General features: G+C 58.2%; 1 protein-coding gene across 1 annotated transcript in view; it reads left to right on the plus strand.

Moving 5' to 3' along the window:
- The first annotated feature begins 34 nt into the window (after positions 1-34).
- Positions 35-25,039, plus strand: part of LOC124509310 (granulocyte-macrophage colony-stimulating factor receptor subunit alpha-like) — a 28,470-nt gene continuing 3,465 nt past the window's right edge. Inside the window, exons 1-10 of the mRNA XM_047075816.1 lie at positions 35-2,544; positions 3,151-3,334; positions 5,842-5,961; positions 11,116-11,209; positions 12,744-12,886; positions 18,617-18,743; positions 18,825-18,951; positions 19,440-19,624; positions 20,194-20,327; positions 21,776-21,799. Coding sequence (XP_046931772.1) covers positions 11,137-11,209; positions 12,744-12,886; positions 18,617-18,743; positions 18,825-18,951; positions 19,440-19,624; positions 20,194-20,327; positions 21,776-21,799 — 813 coding nt within the window. The 5' untranslated portion in view covers positions 35-2,544; positions 3,151-3,334; positions 5,842-5,961; positions 11,116-11,136. The remainder of the gene's footprint in view (positions 2,545-3,150; positions 3,335-5,841; positions 5,962-11,115; positions 11,210-12,743; positions 12,887-18,616; positions 18,744-18,824; positions 18,952-19,439; positions 19,625-20,193; positions 20,328-21,775; positions 21,800-25,039) is intronic.

The following is a 25,039-nucleotide window of genomic DNA, read 5'->3' on the forward strand; positions in this document are numbered from 1 at the left end:
ACCCCCGGGGAGCAATGAGCCTTTCCCTCCCGTGGCTCAGGCGTCCGCCTGCCAGCAGCCGGTGGGGTTGGGACGTGGCCTCTGACACACTTGTCCCGTGCGAACAGTGGCCTCCCCGTACGGGGACCATCTCAGGGTCCCGAGCGTAATCACCTGTAAGGGCCCGTTGGTCACAGAAGGTCACATGTTCACAGGCTTCGGGAATCGGGTCGTGGACGTCCCTGGGGACATTAGTCCACAACATGGGGGTCAGGACTTGGACACCTTTGTGTGCGGGCATGGGAGGGAGGGGAGGGGACTTCCCTCAAAGATCCTGGCCGCACCTCTGCGTCGTGACTTCTGAGAGGGCAAATCCTACGACCTGCAGGCCGCCCTGCGCACGTGAGGGTATGCGCCAGGAGAGCGTCTAACGCGGGCCTTCGTGAGACAACAGGGCACATCCAGGACCGGAAGCGAACGTGGCCGTGAAGGATGTCAGCTGCACGTACCCGGGGTGCCCGCAGAAGGTCTCCAAAGCCAGCAGGAGTGTCCCGTGGAAACCACGGCTTACCTCCGGGCTGGATTTGTTCATGAGGACAAAGCTAACGGGAGAGCAAGATATATGTGGAAAATGTATATACAGAGAGATACAGATACAGACACAGATCCAGGTAGATCCATATCGAAATATATACCCAGAAGAGACAGGAAAATATATACGTGGATACGTATGCACAAAGAGATACATATTTGCAGAAATACGTGTGGATACGTATGCACGAAGAGATATCTACTTGCAGAAATATGTGTGGATACGTATGCAGGAAGAGATACATATTTGCAGAAATACCTGTGGATACGTATGCATGAAGAGATAGATGTTTGCAGAAATACGTGTGGATATGTATGCACAAAGAGATACATATTTGCAGAAATATGTGTGGATACATATGCACGAAGAGATATATGTTTGCAGAAATATGTGTGTATACATATGCACGAAGATATATATTTGCAGAAATTCGTGTGGATACTTATGCACGAAGAGATACATGTTTGCAGAAACACATCCGCACATATAAACAAAAAGATACACATGAAGACGATACACAGATGGTTATCCAGGAATTGGCTCATGCGATGTCGATGGCGGGGCTGCTGAGGGTGAAATCTGCCGGGCAGGTGGGCATGTAGTAGGGGACACTCCAGACTTGAGGCAGAATTCCTTCTCTGGGAAACCTCAAGAGTGTGCCCTTGAGGCCTTCGCCTGATTAGGCGAGGCCCACCCCCCCATGTGAACTAGCATCTCTTCAAGTCAGCTGCTTGTGGATTTTTTGTCCCACCTACAAAACAGCCCGAGTGAGTGTTTGAATAATGGGGACGGAGGGGGGCGCTGTTGCCCATCCATGTGATGCCCATCCACATGAAATGCCCGTCACGGAACTATTTAAAGGGTGAACTCATCATGATGTGCTGTCCAGTGGGTCCCCTGTGCCGGTCCTAGGTGACCCCCGCCACGGCAGTGGGCACACGCTCCCGACGGTAGTCCCCACGCCCAACCTGTGCCTTCCCATGGGCTCCTCTGGGCTCAGGCGTGCCGGCCCCGGGGGGAGAGGCTGGTGCAGACCTCCTAGTCCTGGCTCTTTGTTCCACAGCAGCTCCCAACACTCTTGGAGGAGTTCACGGCCGTGTCTCCGACTCACCCCACCTCACGGGTTCCCACAGGTGCTTCTCCATTCCGCCTCCCAAGCCTCCCTCTCCTCTGACCCTGAACATGTTTTAGAGTCACTTCCTGGATTCGCGAGCGGATGTGATATCAGTCATCATCCTGCTAGTATGAATTTGGAAGCACGGGCCCAGACTCCCTGCATTTCGTTCTCATCTGGAAGCGTGGACGGTGTTGTGGGGAATCTAAACTCAGAAGGAGGAGTCTCTGGCCGTGATTCTTTCATTCCCCAACCAGCTAAGAGTTCTGGGCGACAGCCCGCTACCCCACTCCGTTATTCAGTCAAACACTCACTGAGGGGTGTTTTGTAGGTGGGACCAAAAGTCCGCAAGCAGCTCACTTTAAGTAAAGAGAGGTGACGTCACACGGGGGTGGGCCTCGTCTAATCAGGTGACGACCTCAAGGGCACACCCTGAGGTTTCCCGGAGAAGAAAACCCTAAGATGAGTCCCAGAGGAATACTTTCATGCTCCACACCTTGCAAAGGCCGTAGGCTGTGGGGACCGGCCAGCCACAGGCTGGGGGTCAGAAGGACCAGAGTGGTGGCAGGGACCAGGCCCAGACCTTGGGGTTTTCCTTGGAGCCGTGGTTCTCACAGCCCCGTTGTTCTTACAGGTGGGGCCACACCACTTGTGGGGAGGAAGGCTCCCTCGTGCCTGTGCTCCTGAGATAATGGTCTGGGGCCCACCTCGGCCCCCAGGGTCTCCCATGGTCAAGAGCGTCAGGCGAAGGCACCCGGGGGGCTGAGCGGCTGACGGGGGAGGGATCCGAGCCCATGGGGAGTTCACCCCCAGGAAATGAGACCTGGGGACACAGTGGCACTCGCAGGAGGCCGTGCAGGTGAGTGGGGGTCCTTTCTCTTGCACAGGCACGGGGTGAGGGGCCAGGACAGCAGGACAAGTGCTGGCGGTGGGTAAGGGAACCGGGGACCCACTGGAAGGTGATCGGACTCTGGAAATGCAGGCAGGGCAGCCCAGGTGGGAGGGGGCGTTTGCATGAGGTTCCAAGGGGCTGACGACACAGCAGCACAAACCACTGTGGGAGGCCTTGAAACTTCCCATGTGCATCTCCCCCCAACCCCCGCCCCAGCTCTGCAGACCAGAGTCTGAGATCCAGGCAGGGCCGCTGAGATCCAAGGGGGGCAGAGCGGCTGAGACCCAGGCGGGGCAAGACCCTTGAGATCTAGGAGGGACAGGGCCGCTGAGATCCAAGGGGGGCAGGGCCGCTGACATCCAGGAGGGACAGGACTACTGAGGTCCAGGAGGGGCAGGGCCACTGAGGTCCAGGCAGGGCTGTGCTCCCTCCAGAGGCTCCGGGGGAGGCTCCTTCCTGCCTCTTCCAGCTTCTGGGGTTCCAGGCGCCCCTGGGATCGTGGCCGCGTCCCTCCCGTGTCTGCCTCGGTTTTAATGTGGCTTCTCTGTGTGTCTGTGTCTCTCCTCTTGTCAGGTCCCCTGTCACTGGATTTAAGGCCACCCTGATCCAGGATGGGCTCTGTTTACATCCCTCATCACATCTGCAAAGACCCTGTTTCCAAATCAGGTCCCCGTCCCGGGTACCAGGAGCTAGAACAGGGACATATATTCTGGGGACACAAACTCCAGCCTTGTCGTGAGGACTCCCTCCCCCGTGGGTGAGTCCCCAAAGCCCCAGCCCGTCTCCAGCCACACGTGGACCCCCTTGCCATCCATCTTCGTATAAAGCCCACCTGGTTTTGGTGAAACTGTAATTTTCACACCGTTTTCAGCGTTTTCATAGACGCCAAGGTGGGGAGATCAGAGGCCAAGAGAAGCAGGGCGTGGGTGGGGGGTGGGGACGAGTCCTGTCCCTTCGGATTCATCCGCTGGGACTTGAGACGAAATATTTTCCAAGCTCGGACCCGCTGGTTTAACCGCCAGCGGGTGTGGACAGGGAAACGTTTGTCTGTGAGGCTCACGGGCTGTGCGGGGGAGGGGTGCGCGGTTTCCTGCCTTCGAACGCACTGCATCCCAGCTTGGAACGTTCTGGCCGGTCTGCAGCCTTCAGTTAGAAACATTGTAGCCACGTCGACCTCTGACACTTGTAACTCGTCTCCGTCTCCGTGGAGTCAGCAGCAGGCGTGGAAGGTTCTAGGCTCCTGCACACACGGCTGGCTGCTGGCCCGAGCCCCCACGTGCTGCGAGACCTGTAGGACCCCAGGGTCCCCCGCGATGCTTCTCTGGGACAGGACCCACCGTCACGCCCAAGACGGCCCGGCCATCCCCACCTGCAGCCTCGGGGACCCGCCCTTCGCACAACGCGTGTTATATAACCCAGAGTGAGCCACGCTCTCCCAGGCCCCCTCCCCGCACGGCCCCCAGCACTCCTCAACGCGGAGGCCGCTAACCGAAAGGGACGGTCACCGTCTTGGCGAGCCCCGGGGTGTCCCAGAGCTGTCACCAAAGTGCCAGCAGCGGAGGTGGTTCCAGAGGCACACAGCAGCCTCCTAATTCAGCGTCTCCTGGGCGTTCTCGAGCGCACGGGCAGGTGCATCACCCGAGGCCCCTCGCGAGCTCCGGCCAGGGTATGAGCTGGGGAAACCCCACTGCACGTCCAACCCACAACGATGATCTTTTCGAATTCTGTGATACGTGTCTAGGGGCGGAGGCAGATTCTTTTTATCAAAAAAAAATTTTTTTTTGTTTACTTTTGAGAGAGAGAGACAGAGTGTGACGGGGGAGGGGCAGAGAGAGAGGGAGACACGGAATCCGAAGCAGGTTTCAGGCTCTGAGCTGTCAGCGCAGAGCCTGATGCAGGGGTTGAAGTCACGAACCGAGAGATGTCGACCTGAGCCGAAGTCGGACGCTTCACCGACTGACCATCCAAGTGCCTCTAGAACGTAAACGAGACGCGGACAGGAAGCCAGGATTCTCTCCCTCACGATGGGATTCCTCTTCTGACGCGGGAATGGATCCCTTCGCAAACACCCTTTCAAACAGAAAACACACCGAGTCTTGACCACCAAGTCCCCCGCATCGGCTCTTGGTGGAGAAAATGCTCGGCACTGTGGACCGTTTCTGTGTTCTAGAACCTTCTAGACCCGCACTGCCCGCCAAGGGCATCCCTGCCCCAAGGCTCCTACGCCAGGTGCCTCCTGCGTCCCCGAATGTTGCACAACTGCCTCTACTGCTCCGTAGGACCTCCTCGTTCCCACCGTTGGCCCAGAGGGTCAACCCCATGGTCGCAAGGCCTTTCGCATTCCGGTCCCTTGTGTTGTCCACGTGCCGTGCCTCGGACCACCCCAGACACGGCGATATCCGTGGCGTTTGTCGATCCGAGGGCCGGCTGAGGAGACCTGACCCCGACGTAGGTCCCGCCTGCCGATTCAGCGGCCGCCCGGCCCCGTGGCGGGCTTCCTTCCCCACGACCAGGAATCTTGCCAAAGAGGGCGCCATATTGAATCGACACTCGTGAGACGCTCCCTTTTCCAAATCACACAGAGACCGCCGACCATCTCAGGACTCACGGTCCTCTGGAAACGTCCCACTTAGCTGTGGGGTTGGGAGGGAAAGATCACCGCCCCCCCAGCCCCGCTCCTGAAGTAGACAGCAGGGGCCTAAGCAGTGCAGATGGCTGGGGATGATGTAAACCACTCAATGGTTTGCATGTGCCAAGACCTGTACTTACAACCACGTCCGCCTGGGGACAACCCTTCCATGACACCCAGTGATGGCCTTCTTTGCTCGTGTCAAACACCACTTTGTCCTGTGGTGTAGACGAGACAGACCCCACACGCCCCAACGTCTACGAGATCGTGAATCCTGACAATGGGCTCGCCTCCCCCTGAATGAGAGGAGCAGACATCGGGGGTGGGGGGGCACAGAAAGTTCCAGAACAGGAAGCCCAGCACGGAGACCCTGGTTCCCCTGCGCTCCCCAGACAGACCCCGTTGGGCAAGTGTCCAGAGACCCGGAGCTGTGGAAACAGGAACCCTGAATGGCTGATAAACGGCACAGGGCCGGCTTCATGCTGGACACGTCGGGGACGCTTCCTGTCCCGAGATAACAAGGCCGCTGCTCGTTGACGGGCAGGACACGGCTGACGTGCGTCCAGATGAATCATGCGAGGGTCTCCGGGCAGCACAGGCTCCTGACCAGGCCGTGTCTCCTTGTCCGCACCCAGAGTCTGCCCTCGGGGACCCTGCTCGTCTGGTGTCATCGTCACTGCCTGTCACCCGGGCAGGACAGCGTCCCCCGAAAGTGCTGAGACGGCCCAAGACAGGTGCCGAGAGCTGAGCGGCCAGTAAGTGGACGTCGTCCCATTGGTGGGGGCGGGGGGCTGCTGTCCCAGGGCAGGGGGTGCTCAGGACGGGAGGGAAGGGCGGAGACGGCGGGGCGCATCCCTGACCGAGGGCTGGTCTCTGATACAGACGGGTCTGAGATCGTGGTGCAGGTGGGGACCCAGGCGGCGGGGGTTGGCGAGGTGACGCCTGGGAAGGGTGCGACTGGGGAAGCAGACCACCGAGGCCACGTCTGGAGCAGGTGCACCCAGGCCGTGACTCACAGCCGCTGGCCGTGGGCGAGCCCTCAGATCGTCCCCGAGGTGCACGCTGACCTCTGCGATCGTCCTGCCTCGGGGCTGGAGGCTCTGGACCAAGGGGCAGACGGGGTGGCTGAGGCCTGAGGCCAACCCTGGTTCCCATCGCAGAAGACGGGCCGATCGGCTGGGAAGGGGCCAGGCGTCATCAGTGGCCGGTGGCCGGAGAGCGGGCTTACCTTGCCGAAGCCTGGGGACGGGTCCTTGGAGCCCACAGGAAAGACAGGAAGCCAGTAGCAAATGTAGGCGTCGATAGAGGGAACCCCCCCCTCGTGACAGGTTAATATTCTCAGAGTGAGAACGACCCTGGGGTCCTGGGGTCACATGCTGAAGCACCTGGTCGCTGAAAAATGCACAGACGTTTCTGTTGTTTTCTTCCTCTCTTATTTTTTATTGTTATATGTTTTTAAATCTTTTAATGTGTATTTTGGAGAGACAGAGAGACAGAGGGCAAGTGGCGGAGGGGCAGAGAGAGAGGGAGACACAGAATCCGAAGCAGCTCCAGGCTCCGAGCTGTCAGTGCAGAGCCTGATGCAGGGGTTGAACTCACGAACCGTGAGATCACGACCTGAGCCGAAGTCGGACGCTCAACCCACTGGGCCCCCCGGGCGCCCTTTTTATATCGTTATTTTTTAAGTTTGCACCCCAGTTAGTTCACGTACACACGCGGAGATTTTTCATCGGAAGGCGAGCTGAGGTTTTGTCTCAAAATCACACGGGAGGGAGGACAGGGGCGCAGGGATGTGCAGGGAACCGACTGGGGATGTCCTTTCGCTTGTCGGGGGCAAGAGACGGTCTCACCTCCCCAGACAGCCCCCGACGGTGGACAAGAGAGACACGGCTGCAAACACCCAGGAGCTTTCTTGCAGACGCGAGGCGCGGGCATGCAAACGGAAAGAAAAGGGGATCCTGTTCGTTGCACTGAGACGTGTGTAAGAAACGGGGTGTCCGGGAGCATTGATGGGCACGACCTTGGGGCAAAGCCACGCAAAGGGTTGAGCAACACATCCAGCTTCCGTGACTCAGGGACACGGCCTGCACGTGAAGGTGGCGATGTAAGGACCAATCAGGACTTGGCACATGGCTCGGCCGTGTTCCCAGGAGGCCCCCGGGGTGCCCAGTTCAGATTCTGTCCGCTCTGCGGGATGCCCTGGGGTCACAGGGTGCATCCGACCGTCTCCGGGTTCCGTCCGCAGGCTGGCCCGTCCCGAGGTGGGGGCCCACGGAGCCACACCTCTGCCTGCTGAACCCACCTCCGGACGCACCAGGAAGCCCGCCAGGCTCCCCCTGCAGGGTCCAGGCAGGAGCTCCCACCCTCGGACTCACAGTGCAGACCCAGATGATGCTGGGGAGGCCCGTGAAAACACACATGGCCCCCCATCGGCCCCCTTTGCTTTCTGGTGACTCTGCTGTATGACTCAGCTCGGGCGCCGGGACAAATACCCCGCACGGAGCGGGATCCAAACAGACATTTATTCCTTCCTGGTTCTGGAGGCTGGGCGGCTGAGGTCCAGGCAGGGCCGAGGCTGGGGGTCTGAGATCCAGGCAGGGCTGAGGCTGGGGGTCTGAGATCCAGGCAGGGCTGAGGCTGGGGGTCTGAGGTCCAGGCAGGGCTGAGGTTGGGGGTCTGAGATCCAGGCAGGCCGAGGCTGGGGGTCTCAGATCCAGGCAGGGCTGAGGCTGGGGGTCTGAGATCCAGGCAGGGCTGAGGCTGGGGGTCTGAGGTCCAGGCAGGGCTGAGGCTGGGGGTCTGAGATCCAGGCAGGGCTGAGGCTGGGAGTCTGAGGTCCAGGCAGGGCTGAGGCTGGGGGTCTGAGATCCAGGCAGGGCTGAGGCTGGGAGGCTGAGATCCAGGCAGGGCCGAGTCTGGGGGTCTGAGATCCAGGCAGGGCTGAGGCTGGGCATCTGAGGTCCAGGCAGGGCTGAGGCTGAGAGTCTGAGATCCAGGCAGGGCTGAAGCTGGGAATCTGAGATCCAGGCTGGGCTGAGGCTGGGAGTCTGAGACCCAGGCAGGGCTGAGGCTGGGAGTCTGAGATCCAGGCAGGGCTGAGGCTGGGGTTCTGAGATCCACGCAGGGCTGAGGCTGGGACTCTGAGGTCCAGGCAGGGCTGAGGCTGGGGGTCTGAGATCCAGGCAGGGCTGAGGCTGGGGTTCTGAGATCCACGCAGGGCTGAGGCTGGGACTCTGAGGTCCAGGCAGGGCTGAGGCTGGGGGTCTGAGATCCAGGCAGGGCTGAGGCTGGGGTTCTGAGATCCACGCAGGGCTGAGGCTGGGACTCTGAGATCCAGGCAGGGCTGAGGCTGGGGCTCTGAGGTCCAGGCAGGGCTGGAGGTTGGGGGTCTGAGATCCAGGCAGGGCTGAGGCTGGGGCTCTGAGGTCCAGGCAGGGCCGAGGCCGGGGCTCTGAGATCCAGGCAGGACCGAGGCCGAGGCTCTGAGATCCAGGCAGGGCTGAGGCTGGGGCTCTGAGGTCCAGGCAGGGCTGAGGCTGGAGGTCTGAGTTCCAGGCAGGGCTGAGGCTGGGAATCTGAGGTCCAGGCAGGGCTGAGGCTGGGAGTCTGAGGTCCAGGCAGGGCAGAGGCTGGGAGGCTGAGGTCCAGGAGGGGCTGAGCTTGGGGGTATGAGGTCCAGGCAGGGCTGAGGCTGGGAGACTGAGATCCAGGCAGGGCCGAGGCTGGGGGGTCTGAGATCCAGGCAAGGCTGGGGCTGGGGGTCTGAGATCCAAGCAGGGCTGAGGCTGGGGCTCTGAGATCCAGGCAGGGCTGAGGCTGGGGCTCTGAGGTCCAGGCAGGGCTGAGGCTGGAGGTCTGAGTTCCAGGCAGGGCTGAGGCTGGGAATCTGAGGTCCAGGCAGGGCTGAGGCTGGGGCTCTGAGGTCAAGGCAGGGCTGAGGCTGGGTGTCTGAGGTCAAGGCAGGGCTGAGGCTGGGGTTCTGAGTTCCAGGCAGGGCCGAGTCTGGGGGTCTGAGATTCAGGCAGGGCTGAGGCTGGGGTTCTGAGTTCCAGGCAGGGCTGAGGCTGGGGGTCTGAGATCTAGGCAGGGCTGGAGGTTGGGGGTCTGAGGTCCAGGCAGGGCTGAGGCTGGAGGTCTGAGTTCCAGGCAGGGCTGGAGGTTGGGGGTCTGAGGTCCAGGCAGGGCTGGAGGTTGGGGGTCTGAGATCCAGGCAGGGCCGAGGCTGGGGGTCTGAGTTCCAGGCAGGGCCGAGGCTGGGGCTCTGAGGTCCAGGCAGGGCTGGAGGTTGGGGGTCTGAGGTCCAGGCAGGGCTGGAGGTTGGGGGTCTGAGGTCCAGGCAGGGCTGGAGGTTTGGGGTCTGAGTCCAGGCAGGGCCGAGTCTGGGATTCTGAGATTCAAGTGGGGCTGAGTCTGGGACTCTACGTCCAGTGAGGGCTGAGCTTGGTAGCTGAGATCCAGGCAGGACCAAGGCTGGGGTCGTCTGAGGTCCACGCGGGGCTGAGGCTGGTTCCTCCTGAGGCCTCTCTCCTCACCACGTAGACACCATGTCCCCGAGTCCTCACGTGGCTGTCCCCTGTCTATGTCTGTGTGCTGACCTCTTCTTCTCTAAGGACCCCAGGTCTGAGGGACCATGGCCACCCTCGTGACCTCATGTTCCCTTCGTCTCCTCTTTCAGGCCCAACCACCCAATACAGCCCCACTGAGGTCCTGGGGCTGAGGGTTTGAACTCGTGAATTTTAGGGGACGCTATCCAGCCCCCGGATCCCTCTCTCTTGGCGAAGGGACACGTCCACCCCCAGTGTTCTCAGACCCCCTTAGGCCGGGACCTCAGCTCCTGAGGCCGAAAATGACCTCTTCCCCCTCAAAGCCTTTTCTCATCCTTGGGCCTCAAATGGCGCTCTGGGACTTCATCGCCGGGCCCGGCTTCCCATCTCTGTCGGCTCTGGGTTTCTCGAAGGGCCGCCCCTGGGGTTCTGTGTTGATGGGGAGCCCGACTCCGCACCGGCCCCGCCCCGAGGGCTCACTTCGCCTCGTGGCCCGGACACGTGACTCCGCTTCCTTCCGTGCTGGCAAATGTTTCCACGATGACAGCACGTCCTCTGGGTCCTGACCCCCCAGAACCCTAAAAGGACCCCGGAGGCCCCGAGGGGCGTCGGTGGCATGGGAGGGCCACCCCCCAAAGGGAAGGTGGGACGACGTGAACCGAGAGGCAGGTGAGGTCCAGGATGAGGCACAGACAGGCCCCCCTCCGCCCTCGGGCTGACCCAGGACAGGTGCGCCTTGAAGGGCACCAGAACGCGTCACCCCAAAGTCTCCCTCTTGGGCACAAGGGTGATTTGGAGGGACAGGCCACTGAGAACCAGCAGAAGCAGGAAGTCGGGCGCCTAACCCACTGAGCCACCCAGGCGCCCCGTAAATGGATGTTCTAATGGTGGAGATGTTTCCGTACGGGGAGAACTACACCCAGAGACGTCTCATCATGTGAGAGACTCTTATTGACAAGACAGACCTTAATGGCCATGAATTTCCTGCGTTTCCTCTTTTGTGTTTCCCCAGAGCTGTACGTCCCCATCGGAAAGTCCGGAACCCCTTTTCCCAAGCTGAATCTGACACGGCTTCTAAGCCCTGGTCGTCCATCTGTCTCCCCGAGCCGCATGTTTCTTTCTGAGACCCCGTGTGTATATATGTAGTTAAAACGGGTGTGTCTGCTAAATTTTCATCTGTTTAATTTGCGGGCGTCGGGTACAGAACCTAAGAGGTTACCGGGAAAAGATTTTTTTCGTCTCAGCAGCAGGAATGTGGACGTGACCAGCAAGGGCCAGGGATGCGGCCGGGAGCTCATTAGCGGTGACACCCCTGGGGGGGAGGCAGCTGGGGATCTGACCTCTGACCTGGTGTCTCCTGTGAAGGTGCAGCTTTGGGGCTGGGACATGGCGGCCGTGCTGGATCTTGTGACCTTCCTGGTCGTCCTGAAGTCGGCATGCTGTGCACAACCACGGCCGGGTAGGTAGAGGCGGGCGCCCCAGGACGGGGTGGGATGTCACTCCCCCCCCCGGCCCCCATGACGCCAGAAGGGGACAGAAGTCCCTCCCCCGAGACCTAAAGCGTCACCCGGCCCCGAGACCGCCATGCTAGGGGAAGAATTTGCCTTTTGCAAATCGAACTACAGGTGTTTATTCGCGGGCAGAATCAGGGACCCAAGGGTGAAGACTCGATCCCGCAACACGTCCACCGGAAGGTGCCAGAGAGCATGTAGACATGTTCCCGCAGGTGGCCCAGGAAAACGGGGTGCCCAGGGGCGTCTGGGGGGCTCAGCCGATCAAGCGTGTGACTCTGGAGTTCGGCTCGGGTCCCCCACGATCCCATTTCACAGATGCTGCAGATCCTGGGATTGGGTTGGAGTTGATGTTTGCACAGAGCCCGATGCGGGGCTCGAACTCACGAACCGCGAGATCAGGACCTGAGTCGAAGTCGGACGCCCAACCGACTGAGCCCCCCGGGAGCCCCTTCTCCGTAGTTTTCACATGATTTGATGCATTTTTCAAATTATTGTCACTGTGGCTAATTATAAATTATTTTCCGTATTTTTCTGAAATTTTCAAATTATCGTCACGATCGCTAACTTGTCTGTATGTTTCCAATGATCTTCTGTAGTTTTCAAACTATTGTCTATGTTTTTCTTTTCTTTTTATTTTTTTAAAGGATTTTATTTTTCAGTAATCTCTACCCCCTGCACGGGGCTCGAACTCACAACCTGGAGATCAATAGTTGCACCCTCCACTCACCGAGCCAGCCGGGTGCCTCTGTATTTTTCCGTATTTTTCAAACTATGACTGTAGCCAACTCGTGTCTTTCAAATTATTTTCCATAGTCTTCAAATTATTGCTCTACCCAATTTGTCTGTTTTTCTGATTATTTTCTGTATTTCCCAAATTATTATTAGTATAGCTTAGTTCACGGGCGAGAAGTGATGTCCCTGTGGTTTGTTCGTTTTCTTTGTTTTTTTTTCAGCTCGTTCCTTTAAGAAAAAGTTTATGCGTGGGGCGCCTGGGTGGCGCAGTCGGTTAAGCGTCCGACTTCAGCCAGGTCACGATCTCGCGGTCCGTGAGTTCGAGCCCCGCGTCGGGCTCTGGGCTGATGGCTCAGAGCCTGGAGCCTGTTTCCGATTCTGTGTCCCCCTCTCTCTCTGCCCCTCCCCCGTTCATGCTCTGTCTCTCTCTGTCCCAAAAATAAATAAACGTTGAAAAAAAAATTAAGAAAAAGTTTATGCGTTTATTTCTGAGAGAGAGACAGAGCGCAAGTGGGGGAGGGGCAGAGAGAGGGAGAGGGAGAGAGAGAGAATCCCGAGCAGGCTCCGTGCTGTCAGCGCAGAGCCTGATGCAGGGGTCGAGCTCACGAACTGCGGAAATCGAGAGCCAGACGCTCAACCCGCTGAGCCCCCCACGCGCTCTGACCTTGTGGGTTTGATTTGCAACCTCCCCCCCCCACGACTAAGGCTTCTGAGCGTCTTTTTGTTTTTTTGCTTTTTTAATCACAGCGCAAGACAAAATATCCCCTATTATAAACATGCAGCTGGATTCAAGGAAAAAAATGTTAACCTGGACTTACACCAGAAACGTGAGTGACCAGGAATGCACAATAGATACGCCCACTGCCTATTCCGCCACGGTGGACCCACAGGTGAGTGTTTTCGGGGCTCACGCCTTGTGGCTTTGCGCCTTGTGAATCCGGAATTTTCCTGTGAGACGACTCTCACGCCCCTGGCCTGCCTCGATTCCCACCCCTGTTGCTTTTGTCCGGGAAGAAAGAAACATTTCCTGTATCCTCTTAGGCTCTTGCGTAGGGATGTGTAAATTAAAATGACACGGGCCAGATTTTTCGGGAGAAAAGACGTACAGATTTGTTCCTATGGTAACTTTTTATATCCATGAAGGTTCAGAGGAAAGAAGGGAAACCCCAAGGAGTAGGGAGGTTTGGTACCAGTTTTTTAAGAGGGTGAGGAATTCTGAGTGAGAGGTGGGTTGTCAGAGGAATGGGCACTTTGGCTTCTGGGGCCAATAAGTTGTGGGGACGTGAGTGGGCAATTAGCGACAAGCCTAATGGCAGATATGGGTTATTTTAGTAAGCTCTGTGTATACAGTGTCTTCTCGGTGCTGGCTCTCCGCATCAGGCGGGAAGGGTCACTGCCCTCGTTTTGGCCCAGGAGAAGGTGGGGGCGGGTCATGCCACCTTTGACACCTTTGGGGACATTTGCACTCTGCCTCCATATAGTGGGGATAAAATTTACACACTAAATCCCGCGTATGAGGGAGAATATAACAGCGGTCTTTTCTGCACCTGCCTTTACTTTGATTTCTCCCCTTTCGTGAGGGGGAGGGGAAAAGATAGGGATTTGTCCCTTACGTGCATCCCACCCCCTTCACGTTAGAACAGTCCCGTCTGGATTCCGTCCCTGTCTTTGGTCTCTGTTCGTTGACTCATCGTATACTTCACACGCTTCCTCAGTTTCATTCTAAGGAGGTTGGGCAAGGAAAATTAGCCATTACACTCTTAGGTTCTGTCTCTGAGGGCTGTGAATTAACCTGATAAACGATTACGACGAAGAGGTGAAGAGACGGGAGGAAATGTATTTCTGTGCATATGGAGTTTACAAAAAGAGTAGCCCAATGAATAGGTAAAGTTAGGGCCTTGTATACCTAACTGGTAGGGAAAAGGGAAGAGAAGGGCGCCTGGGGGGCTCAGTCGGTCGAGCATCAGACTTCAGCTCAGGTCATGATCTCATGGTGCGTGGGTTCGAGCAGCCCCACATCGGGCTCTGTGCTGAGAGCTCGGAGCCTGGAGTTGCTTCAGATTCTGTGTGTGTGTGTCTCTCTCCACCCCTCCCCTGCTCGTGCTCTGTCTCTCTCCGTCTCTCAGAAATAAATAAAACGTTGGAAAAAAATTTTAGTCAGATAAGAGAACCCCCTCCAAAATGTTTCTTTCTGCATATGTTGAATCCCAATGTCTTCACCTTAAAATGATTACGGGGTTCCCCAGGGAAGGGTCCCCACAGCGGTGGGGGTGCCCCGGACAGGGCTGTACCTGTCTGCCTGCCGAACAACGGTGCAGGTATGACTCCTGCCCAGGGCGTTTTCAACGACCCCGATCCCCTCCCTCCGTGGAGCGCAGTTTCCTCGGGAGGCCCCTCGGGATTGCTGACAGCTCAGAGCCTGGAGCCTGCTTCAGATTCTGTGTCTCCCTCTCACTCTGCCCCTCCCTCGCTCGCCCGTGCACTCTCTCTCTCTCTCTCTCTCTCTCTCTCTCAAAAATAAACATTTTTTAAAAGTTATGAACTTGGAAAAAAAGTAATAAAATAAATGTCAAGGTTATTAAATAAATATAAAAATTTATGATTATGTAAAATATAGATTAAAAAAACTGTGTTGGTCATTTCTGTGCATTTCATAGCATTCTTCTGATGGCTTGAAAAAAAATTTTTTTTTATTTTAACTGTTTGCTGTGGTGCAGGAAAGCCACTGATGTTATGGGCTCTGTGTCCACAGGTCCTTACCCTCTTTTATAAATTCACTGTCTTTGGGAAAGCATCCAGTTCTCCGAATTTTGTCCTGTTTAGAAAGAATGCTAATGTGGCTCTTTCCTCTAGAACCGTGTGGACTTTGTGTTTCCATTTCAATTTTCATTGTGAATTCAAGAAAACAGTTCAAAAATTCATTTTTTAAAATTTTTTTAATGTTTATTTTTGAGACAGAGAGAGACAGAGCATGAACAGGGGAGGGTCAGAGAGAGAGGGAGACACAGAATCCGAAGCAGGCTCCAGGCTCTGAGCTGTCAGCACAGAGCCCGACGCGGGGCTCGAACTCACGGACCGCGAGATCGTGACCTGAGCCAAAGTCGGATGCTTAACCAACTGAGCCACCCAGGCGCCCCTAAAAATTCAGTGTTTCTGTACTTACAGTAGTGGCCGTTGATGTAAAAAAGAAAAGAAAAGGGAAGGAAAGGAAAGGAAAGGAAAGGAAAGGAAAGGAAAGGAAAAAGAAAAGAAAAGAAATGAAATGAAAAGAAAGAAAAGAGAAAAGAGGAGAAGAAATGAAAAGAAAAGAAAGAAAAGAGAAAAGAAGAAAAGAAATGAGAAGAAAGAAAAGAGAAAAGAAGAAAAGAAATGAAAAGAAATGAAAAGAGAAAAGAAGAAAAGAAATGAAAAGAAAAAAGAAAAGAAAAGAGAAGAGAAAAGAAAAGAAAGGAAAAAAGAAAAGAAACAAGAAAAGAGACAGAGGTCTTTTGTCAGGTCAAAGAGATTCCCTTAAATTCTTGCTGATGTAAGCTTTTTTCACCCACAGAATTTGCACCTTCTTGAACACTTGATTTGGGACCTCAGCTGAGATGATCAGGTTTTCCCCTCCCCATCCCCCTGGTCGGCCTCACTAATACACACAAGCTTAGTACAATTTTTAAATTTTTTTAAGTTTATTTGTTTATTTTGAGAGAAAGAGTACAAGCAGGGGAGGGTCAGAGAGAGGGAGAAAACCGACTTCGCCACCCAGGCGCCTCCGAGCTTAGTACAATTTTTTTTTTTTAAAGTTGAATTCCGGGGCGCCTGGGCGGCTCAGTCGGTTAAGCCTCCGACTTCGGCTCAGGTCACCATCTCACGGTTCATGAGGTTGAGCCCCACATCGGGTTCTGTGCTGACAGCTCGGAGCCTGGAGATGCTTCGGATTCTGTGTCTCCCTCTCTCTCTGCCCCTCCCCTGCTCACACTCTCTCTGTCTCTCAGAAATAAATAAATGTGAAAAAAAAAAAAACCACCACGTTGAATTCAGTATATGAGCCTGGCGTTTGGAGTTTTCTTCTTTTTTATAGTATTTAAGATTTTATTTTTAAGTAAATCTCTACACCCAACGCAGGGCTTGAACTCACAACCCTGAGATCAAGAGTCTCACCCTCTTCCGACTGGGCCCGCCAGACGTCCCACGTTTTTAAATTTTTTTCAATGATTTCGGTTCCTTTCGGAATATCCTGTGGGTGGTCTTGGATCCGAGCTGTGCCAGCAACGGAAAGTCGAGTCTGGCTGTGTTTTCCTAAAAGCCCCCGTTTGTGCGAGTGTGTATGTTGTGGTTCCTTCCCTTCCGTGCGGTCTGCACAAATCTGAGGGTTTTCTCCTGCAGGAAAAAGAAAAAAAAAAAAAACAACACCTCGTTCTTTTGCAGAAAGAGGTTGCAATGCTTTCAAGGAGCTGGCAGCTTCCTCCTTCCCGCTGGTTTGAAAGGGAATGTTCCAGAAGGAGACCCTCGCTGAGCCGCCTCCTGGGGCCACCTTTATCTCAAACCGCTTCATGTGCCAGTTCTGTCCTCTCCCAAGGCTTTAGTAGGAAACAGCTCATTCCGTTTTTTGGGTTTTTTTTTTAATAGTCAGGTTTTGTTTTTAGTTGGGAGCTGGGGGCTTTTCTGCAGACTCAGAAAACGCGGCCGCAGAATTGCACAATTTCTCTCTGGGATTTGGGGTTTTCCGTGAGGCCCAGCAGGCAGCGATCGGAGGGCATTCCTGAACTTGGGTGTGTTTTATTCCTTCCTTGGCAGCCCCCCTCCTGCAAGCCGGACAGGAGGGCGTATTGGGGTTCTTTGCAGCCTGGGGATCTCCAGCCGCTCCCCCCGGGAGAGGAGAACTTCCTGCGCCCCGTTCGGCACACGCGGGAGCTAACGGTGGTCCGCGTTTCCTAGGTTTTGAACTTGAGGAGGAAATGTGCGTGCGTGTGATGATTTCCCTCCTGGCCACACTCCACCGGATCACAGCCACGTGGGCAGAGTCCACCCGCTGGGCCGCCCTGCACCCCTGGAATCCGGGGTTTGACAAACAGGATGCGGCCCGTGCTGACTTTCCTCGCCGCACGCGGTCTGGTTTTCCTCTCGAGCTTTTTTTAATCTCGTGTCCTCAGTGCGCTCTGTGTTTGGCACATGAGGCCGCCTTGGGCTGGCTGCTGTCGGCCTCCCCGCGGGCCCGCGCCGCCCTGGCCCCTTTTTCCAGTTCCGCGTTTCACCCCGGTCCGCGTAGGAGCCGTCGGGAGAGACGCCACGCTCCCGGGGGAAAGACGATGATGAGAAGTGAACAGTGCCATTCGCCCATGAAGCAGAACACAGCGCGGTACCTGCAACAACGTGCATGAACTTGGCAAAAATGTTGCCGGGTGACGGCAGCCGCCGGACACAAAAGGCTACATTGTGCCTCATCCCAGTTGCACCCAATGTCCCCAGTAGACAAATCGTGTACCAGGAAAGTGGCCCAGGGGCTGGGGGACGGGGACGGGGTCGGCAACTCGTTTTTGTCAGGTTTCTGGAACAGAACGTTTTGCCAGGAAAGGGCGTCTGTACACTTAGCATTTCACAGACTCCTGATTTTGGGCCTGTTTGCTTTTCCTTAAATGAGGGGAGTCCCCCCCCCCCCCCGCCGACACCAGGCCTGGGAAGTGACAGGGACGGAGTGTAGGGATCAGTGACCGTCACCCGCATGCTTGCAGAATCCCCTTCCAGAACGTATGCTGGAGGCCAGATTTCGGAGCGCAGGCCCTGGCTGGATCCTCAGGCGTATTCGCACACCTTGTCCCCCTCCCCGCCCCCCGCCACGGCCCCCGTGCCACAGCCGTCTAGGCTCTAGCCAGGGTGTCGGCCACCCTCTCTTACCTTTGCAGAGCCTCAAAGTCAGGCTGAGAAGTGGGAACACTTTCTATTGGTGCCGATGTGCAGAAACACTTTTCCTCTACACTCTTAAGTGATGTCCACGGGGCTGTGCAAATTAGACTGACAAAAGACAGATTAAGCGAGGCAGGTTTCACATGGTGTTAAAATTCTCGGTGTCATGAGGTGGGGGGGCTTCACAGAAAGAAGAAAACGGACCCAATGCAGCAGTTAGACTTGGGAGTTTGTATACTATTTTCTTCACACACAGCAGTAAATCGTGCAGATGTGACAAGAGACGGGAAAAGAGGTTTGAGGTGGCCGAGGGCAGCACGCTGGGGGAAGATACGTGTTTGAAGGAAAGTATGCACAGAAGTAGGGACGTCGTTGGCGTTAATCAGGTCCTGGCCGTTATGGACCAGATGTGAGCTCTTTGGATTATGGCAGACAGGGCGGTGTCCCCATGCGCCTGATTCCGCGGGACCTCTGAGCTGGTTCTTATAGGCGAGGGCGGGGTTTCCCGGAGGTCGTGGGTCAGGGTGTGCTCTGTCCCTGCTGACGGTAATTCTTTGGGGAAAGAAATGCAGGCTGGGTGTCGTTCCCGTGACATCTGTGCTGTAGATTCGATGTCATCCGGGCGCTGGTGGGGCGTCTGGAGTGCTCTTGGCGTTCAGGTGCCCTGGGCCCTTCCCGCCGGGAGCCCCGGGGCAGGGGCGCCTGCAGACAAGGCAATGCGGCCTTTGCAGGTGACGGAGGACCACACCTACGTCTGCACCTTCCCCAACTCCGTGCTGCACAGGGGGGCCAACCTGACCGTGAACGTCACTTGCGACGGGGACGTGTTCCTCCAAGTCCTGACTTTCGCCAACCCAGGTGAGGTCCCCGTCAGCTGCGGACGCGTGGTTCCCGGCCCGCCCGCGGGGCACCGACAGATTTCGGGCCGTGTCTCTCCAGGCAGGGAAGGTTCCGGAGCCGTGAACTTCTCCTGCCTCATTTACAACGTGCGCTTCATGAACTGCAGCTGGGCGCCCGGCCCGGCCGCCCCGGCCGACGTCAAGTATCGACTGTTCTGGGCGTCCAGGTGACCGGGAGCCCTCGCTGCGCCCGGGACCCGCGCGGGGGTCCTCACGTCAAGTGCTCAGCCTTTGGTTCAGGGCCTCAGGGTGCAGGGGGGCGTCTCCCCGAAAGGTCCCAAAGTCACCCAGGAACGCGCCCATCGGCCAGGCCCCTGAGGGGGGGAGAACCGGGCAACTTTGCCGCGTCCTGGCCCCAGCATGCAGCCCCCCTTCCCGTCCTAGGGACGAGGGCGTCCCCCATTTGGACACTGAATGCTTCACGGAAGGGGCTGTAACCCCCCCGCTCTGCAAAGGGTGGGCCCCTGCCCGTGCCTGCCGCGTGCCGGCCGGTCGCCTGGGATGCACATCGCGTTCTGGTTTTACGCTCATTTGGGGGACGGGACTGTCACCTGTCATCAGCGGGTTCTCTGGGTTGCAGGGGGGGTGTGGCTGGCAACGGCTGCCCACGAGAACTCACAGGCGGGCCTGCCCTCACCCCCCTTGCACGTGACAGGCATGAGGCCGACGCGGAATGCGTCCATTACATCCTCGGCCCCACGGGGACCCGCGTGGGCTGCCATTTCGACCAACTGGGCGAACCCCAGAGGACGGATAATTACTTCTTCTTGGTGAACGGAACCAGCAGGGAAACGGCGATCCCGTTTTTGGATTTCACTCCATTTAAGGCCGTTCAAATCGGTAAGTCGCGGCCTTCCTCGCCCTGCGTTCTGCTCGCCGTCCAAGGTGACCGGTGTCGGGCTGCCCCCGGGGGTGAGGGGGATGCTTCTCTAATACGTGTATTTCTTCCAAGAGGCGCATCACAGCCTTCTTGTGCGTGGGAATACAAAACAAGAAAAAAAAAACTTTTCCTCTACACTCTTAGGTTCAGTGCCCGAGGATTGCAAATTAAACTAACAAGCAGTCTATGAGCAGGAGAAAAGCATACAAATTTAATTTTAATTCTTACATTCCTGGAGGGGGGGGCCTTCATAGAAAAGAAATGGTCGAGGGCGCCTGGGTGGCTCAGTGAGTTAAGTGTCCGCCTCTTGGTTTTGGCTCAGGTCATGATCTCACGGTTCGTGGGTTCGAACCCCGGGTCAGGCTCTGTGCTGACAGTGCAGAGCCTGCTTGGGATTCTGTCTCCATCTGTCTCTGCACCCCCACCCCCCACACTTGCTGTCTGCCTCTGTCTCAAAATAAATAAACTTAAAACAAAAGACAACGAATGGGCTAAACACGAAACACTTTGTCGTGTTTCGCTGCCGTAGAGAAGTACGATCCACCCAGGAACATCACCATCACCTACAACCGGTCGCACCACATCATCCGGTGGGAACATCCCGAGATCCGATTCGACCTTTCGAGTCACATGCTGTATTACGAGCTGGACATCCAAACGCCGGTAAGAACCCACGCGTCCGTGAACGACCCACACAGCGCGTGCCGTCCCGTTTGCCCCTGGGGCGTGAAGCGCGCGGATTCATTTTTGGTCTTAAAAAGGAACCTCTATGGAGGCACCTGGGTGGCTCAGCGGGTGAAGCCTCGGCTCTCGCGTTCGGCTCAGGTCAGGATCTCATAGTTTGTGAGTCCGAGCCCTGCATCAGGCTCTGCACTGACAGCACGGAGCCTGCTGGGGGCTCTCTCTCCGTCTGTCTCTGCCCCTCCCCTGCTGTCTCTCTTTCTCTGTCTCTCTCTCAAAACAGATATACTTAAGAAATTTGTTTATAAAAAGTTTTTTTCAAGTAATCTCCACGCACAACATAGGATTTGGTCCTGAGCACCCCAGACCCCAGGACCTTTGCACAGACCGCTGCCTGTGCCCACAAGCTCTGCCTCTTTCCCCAAGTGTGAGGTCCTTCTCCGTCTCCACACTGAATGAATGAACGAATGTTGGGAATATCTGGGCACGGCCCCCACACACCACAAGAGCGCCTCTCCTGCCCACGGGTCCCGCCACAAGGCGTGCTCTGCCGTCCACGATCTGTCCCCGGGTGTCCACGTGTCCACGTTCCCGAGGCCGGGGCCAGCCCGCAGCGCCCTTTACGGCACGGTCTGGCGCTCTCCTCAGAGGCGTGGAGGGGTCCCCAGGCCCAGCCGGGTGTGGACCCCTCACCTGTCGGCACCTTTCCAAACGGAAGTTAGGTGGTGTCCCTTCTGTCCTGAAAATCCTCGCAAGACGCCAGGTTTGGGTCTTGGATTCGGGTTCGTACCCTGGACGTGGCCGCCAAGAGTCTGCAGCTTCCGCCCTGCCTGCTGGCATCCTGGTCCCCAGGGCTCCTGTGCGTGACCTCACACGGGTGACCTCACACTGGTTCTTCACGGGTAACCCCAGGCAGGTGGTAACACAGGTGACTGTAGACAGGGGACCTCACCCAGAGTGGGCCGCGGGCCTCTGACGTGGTTAGTCCACGCCGGACATCTGAACGTTCGGACAAGATGCGACCGTCGGAGCCGCCTTCTCGTCCCTCACACCGTCCCCAGGACAAATTCACCACCCAGCGGTAGAGTCACAGCGACGAAACTCGGTGTTGAAGTTTCTCTACCCTCTTAAGCGCTGTCCCTGGGGGCTGCGAATTAAACAAAAGGCAGGGGCGTCCGGGTGGCTCAGTTGGTTGAGCGTCCCACCTCGCTTCCCTGGAGAAGGAATTTCTGATACGTTCGCTGTCCTTGCCGGAACTGAGGTGTCCCCACAGTGGGGTCGTATGGACCCTCATTCCCGGTCTTTTCTCTTGAGCAGGTAAGGAAGCTCTGACAAGGCTGCCTCATCCCGGTCCAGGAGGTCCAGGCAGGTTCCCACACTTGCACACGGTGCAGAAAATGCAGACACTGACCATTTTTCCTTTCTTACAGGCGAGCTCCGCAGAAACAAACCGTGTAAGTATCTCGTCCCTTCTCTGTGACTTACGTGCGCGGGCCCGGAAAGCGGGGGGGGGGGGGGGAGGGGGGGAGACCCGGTTCCACGTTCACTGACCACCTGGGCCGTGGGGTTCCAACCAGCCCCTTAGCGGCCCTCAGGGTTTCACTCTCGCGTGGGGACGCTGTATTTCTCCGCTGCCCCTGACTCAGCTCAGGTCGCCCGCGGACGGGGAAACGTCCTTCCAGACGATCTCCTTTGGGCCGATGCAGTTCACACGTTGTAGTGAGTGTAACAGCGGCCGGAGAAGCTTGTGTCCCCCCAGAACCCTGCACTGGGGTCATATTTGGAAACAGGGTCTTTGCAGATGTGAGTAACTGATGGATCTGAGATGAGACCATCCTGGATCAGGGGGGCCCGAAATGCAATGACACTGTCCTTACGACACAAAGAGGAGACACAGTCACAGAGGAGAGGCCACATGAAGCCGGAGGCAGAGACGGGAGGGACGCGGCCACGAGCGCAGGGGCGCCTGGAGCCCCAGAAGCTGGAAGAGGAAGGAAGGAGCCTCCCCTGGAGCCGCTGGAGGGAGCACGACCCTCCCCTGCCTGGATCTCAGTGGCCCTGCCCCCCCTGGATCTCAGTGGCCCTGCCCTGCCTGGATCTCAGAGGCCCTGCCCTGCCTGGATCTCAGTGGCCCTGTCCCTCCTGGATGTCAGTGGCCCTGCCCTGCCTGGATCTCAGTGGCCCTGCCCTGCGTGGATCTCAGTGGCCCTGCCCTGCCTGGATCTCAGAGGCCCTGCCCTGCCTGGGTCTCAGCGGCCCTACCCTGCCTGGATCTTAAGGGTCCTGCCCTTCCTGGATCTCAGTGGCCCTGCCCTGCGTGGATCTCAGCGGCCCTGACCCTCCTGGATCTCAGCGGCCCTGCCCTGCCTGGATCTCAGCGGTCCTTACCTGCCTGGATCTCAGAGGCCCTGCCCTGCCTGGATCTCAGTGGTCCTCCCCTGCCTGGGTCTCAGTGGTCCTTCCCTGCCTGGATCTCAGTGGCCCTGCCCCTCCTGGATCTCAGCGGACCTGCCCTGCCTGGACCTCAGTGGTCCTGCCTCTCCTGGATCTCAGGGGTCCTACTCATCCTGGATCTCAGTGGCCCTGCCCTGCCTGGATCTCAGCGGCCCTGCCCTGCCTGGATCTCAGGGGTCCTGCTCTGCCTGGATCTCAGCGGCCCTTCCCTGCCTGGATCTCAGTGGCCTTTCCCTGCCTGGATCTCAGTGGCCCTGCCCTGCCTGGGTCTCAGCGGCTCTGCTCTACCTGGATCTCAGCAGCCCTGCCCCTCCTGGATCTCAGTGGCCCTGCCCTGCCTGGATCTCAGCGGCCCTGCCCCTCCTGGATCTCAGCGGCCCTGCCCCTCCTGGATCTCAGTGGCCCTGCCCTGCCTGGATCTCAGTGGCCTTTCCCTGCCTGGATCTCAGTGGCCCTGTCCCTCCTGGATCTCAGCGGCCCTGCCCTGCCTGGATCTCAGCGGCCCTGCTCCTCCTGGATCTCAGTGGCCCTTCCCTGCCTGGATCTCAGTGGCCCTGCCCTGCCTGGATCTCGGTGGCCCTTCCCTGCCTGGATCTCAGTGGCCCTTCCCTGCCTGGATCTCAGGGGTCCTGCCCTGCCTGGATCTCAGTGGCCCTGCCCCTCCTGGGTCTCAGTGGCCCTGCCCTCCTGGATCTCAGCGGCCCTGCCCTGCCTGGATCTCAGCGGCCCTGCCCTGCCTGGATCTCAGTGGCCCTGCCCTGCCTGGATCTCGGTGGCCCTTCCCTGCCTGGATCTCAGTGGCCCTTCCCTGCCTGGATCTCGGTGGCCCTTCCCTGCCTGGATCTCAGTGGCCCTTCCCTGCCTGGATCTCAGGGGTCCTGCCCTGCCTGGATCTCAGCGGCCCTGCCCCTCCTGGATCTCAGCGGCCCTGCCCCTCCTGGATCTCAGTGGCCCTGCCCTGCCTGGATCTCAGTGGCCTTTCCCTGCCTGGATCTCAGTGGCCCTGTCCCTCCTGGATCTCAGCGGCCCTGCCCTGCCTGGATCTCAGCAGCCCTGCCCCTCCTGGATCTCAGTGGCCCTGCCCCTCCTGGATCTCAGTGGCCCTGCCCCTCCTGGATCTCAGCGGCCCTGCCCCTCCTGGGTCTCAGCGGCCCTGCCCCTCCTGGGTCTCAGGGGTCCTGTCCTGCCTGGAAATCAGCGGCTCTGCCCCTGCTGGACGTTAGACTCCTGGTCTCCACAGCTGGGGAAGGATGCCGTCTGTGGTCTGAAGCCACGGGCGTGTGGTCATTGATCAGTGTTGCCGTCAGATGCTGGAACAGACATGAGCGCCCCCCCATCCTCTCAAGGGCAGCAGCGACCCCCATCCCGCAGATGCTCTCCTATCCATCACCTGGGTTCCCGTGGGCCTCGCCTGCTCCCGGGTGACACCCACCCCGCTGGCCAGATGCTGCCCCACGGACCACACTTGCAGTGCCCGGGACCAGGCTGAGGGTCACGTGCAGTCTCAAGGCGCCCCTGGGGGCCAGCCTCGGGGGCCAGGTGTCCAGTCTGGGACCCCTCGCCGCTCAGACGCCAGCTGAGATCCGGGGCACCACAGGCATTGGCCAGGCGGTGTGTGTGGCTCCCGCTGCCTGGGGGGCTCTCCTTGGGGGTGGGGGGATCCCTGCTGCCCCCCTCAGCGTCCGTCTGCAGGAGCAGGCCCGGCAGCTCCTGGGTCCTCGTCTGCCCTGCCCCCCGTTCCTGCCCCAGGGCCCTGCGGGTGGGGGGCCGGTAGCAGGGCTCCTTCAGGGCTCAGAAGGAACAGCGGGGTGTTTCAGCCGCGTGCACGGGAGATCGAGTGCGTTCCCCGCGCAGAGGACCGTCCAGATGGTGCCCTGGGGCTCAGGGTTGTGCACGCTCGGTCCCCGTGGCGCCAGGGAAAGGCAGGTGGGGACAGCGGACGCCTCCCGGCCAGCGGCTCCGATTCAGAGCCCGGCTGTGCCGCCAGAAAGCGAACGGGCCGACGGGGCTCCACGGGGTCCGTGCGGAATCACCGCGGGCCGCGTCCCCAGGGCGCGAGGTCTCTGCCCGAGGTGTGGGTGCAGCTCAGAGAGCTGTGGGCGCCAGACGTGAAGCGGGGTCAACCTCGCCGGCGGGGGAGGCGGGGCCTTACCTCCCCGGCTTTGGCTGAGCGAGACTGACCAGACGGACGCGCGGAGTTGCGCCCGGACGCACGGGTGTCCCCGCGCGGGGTGTGCGGC

The sequence above is a fragment of the Lynx rufus genome, unplaced genomic scaffold, assembly GCF_022079265.1.
Source record: "Lynx rufus isolate CCGP_SWC_20201006 ecotype Redwood Valley unplaced genomic scaffold, mLynRuf1.p SCAF_14, whole genome shotgun sequence".
Classification (NCBI taxonomy): Eukaryota; Metazoa; Chordata; class Mammalia; order Carnivora; family Felidae; genus Lynx; species Lynx rufus.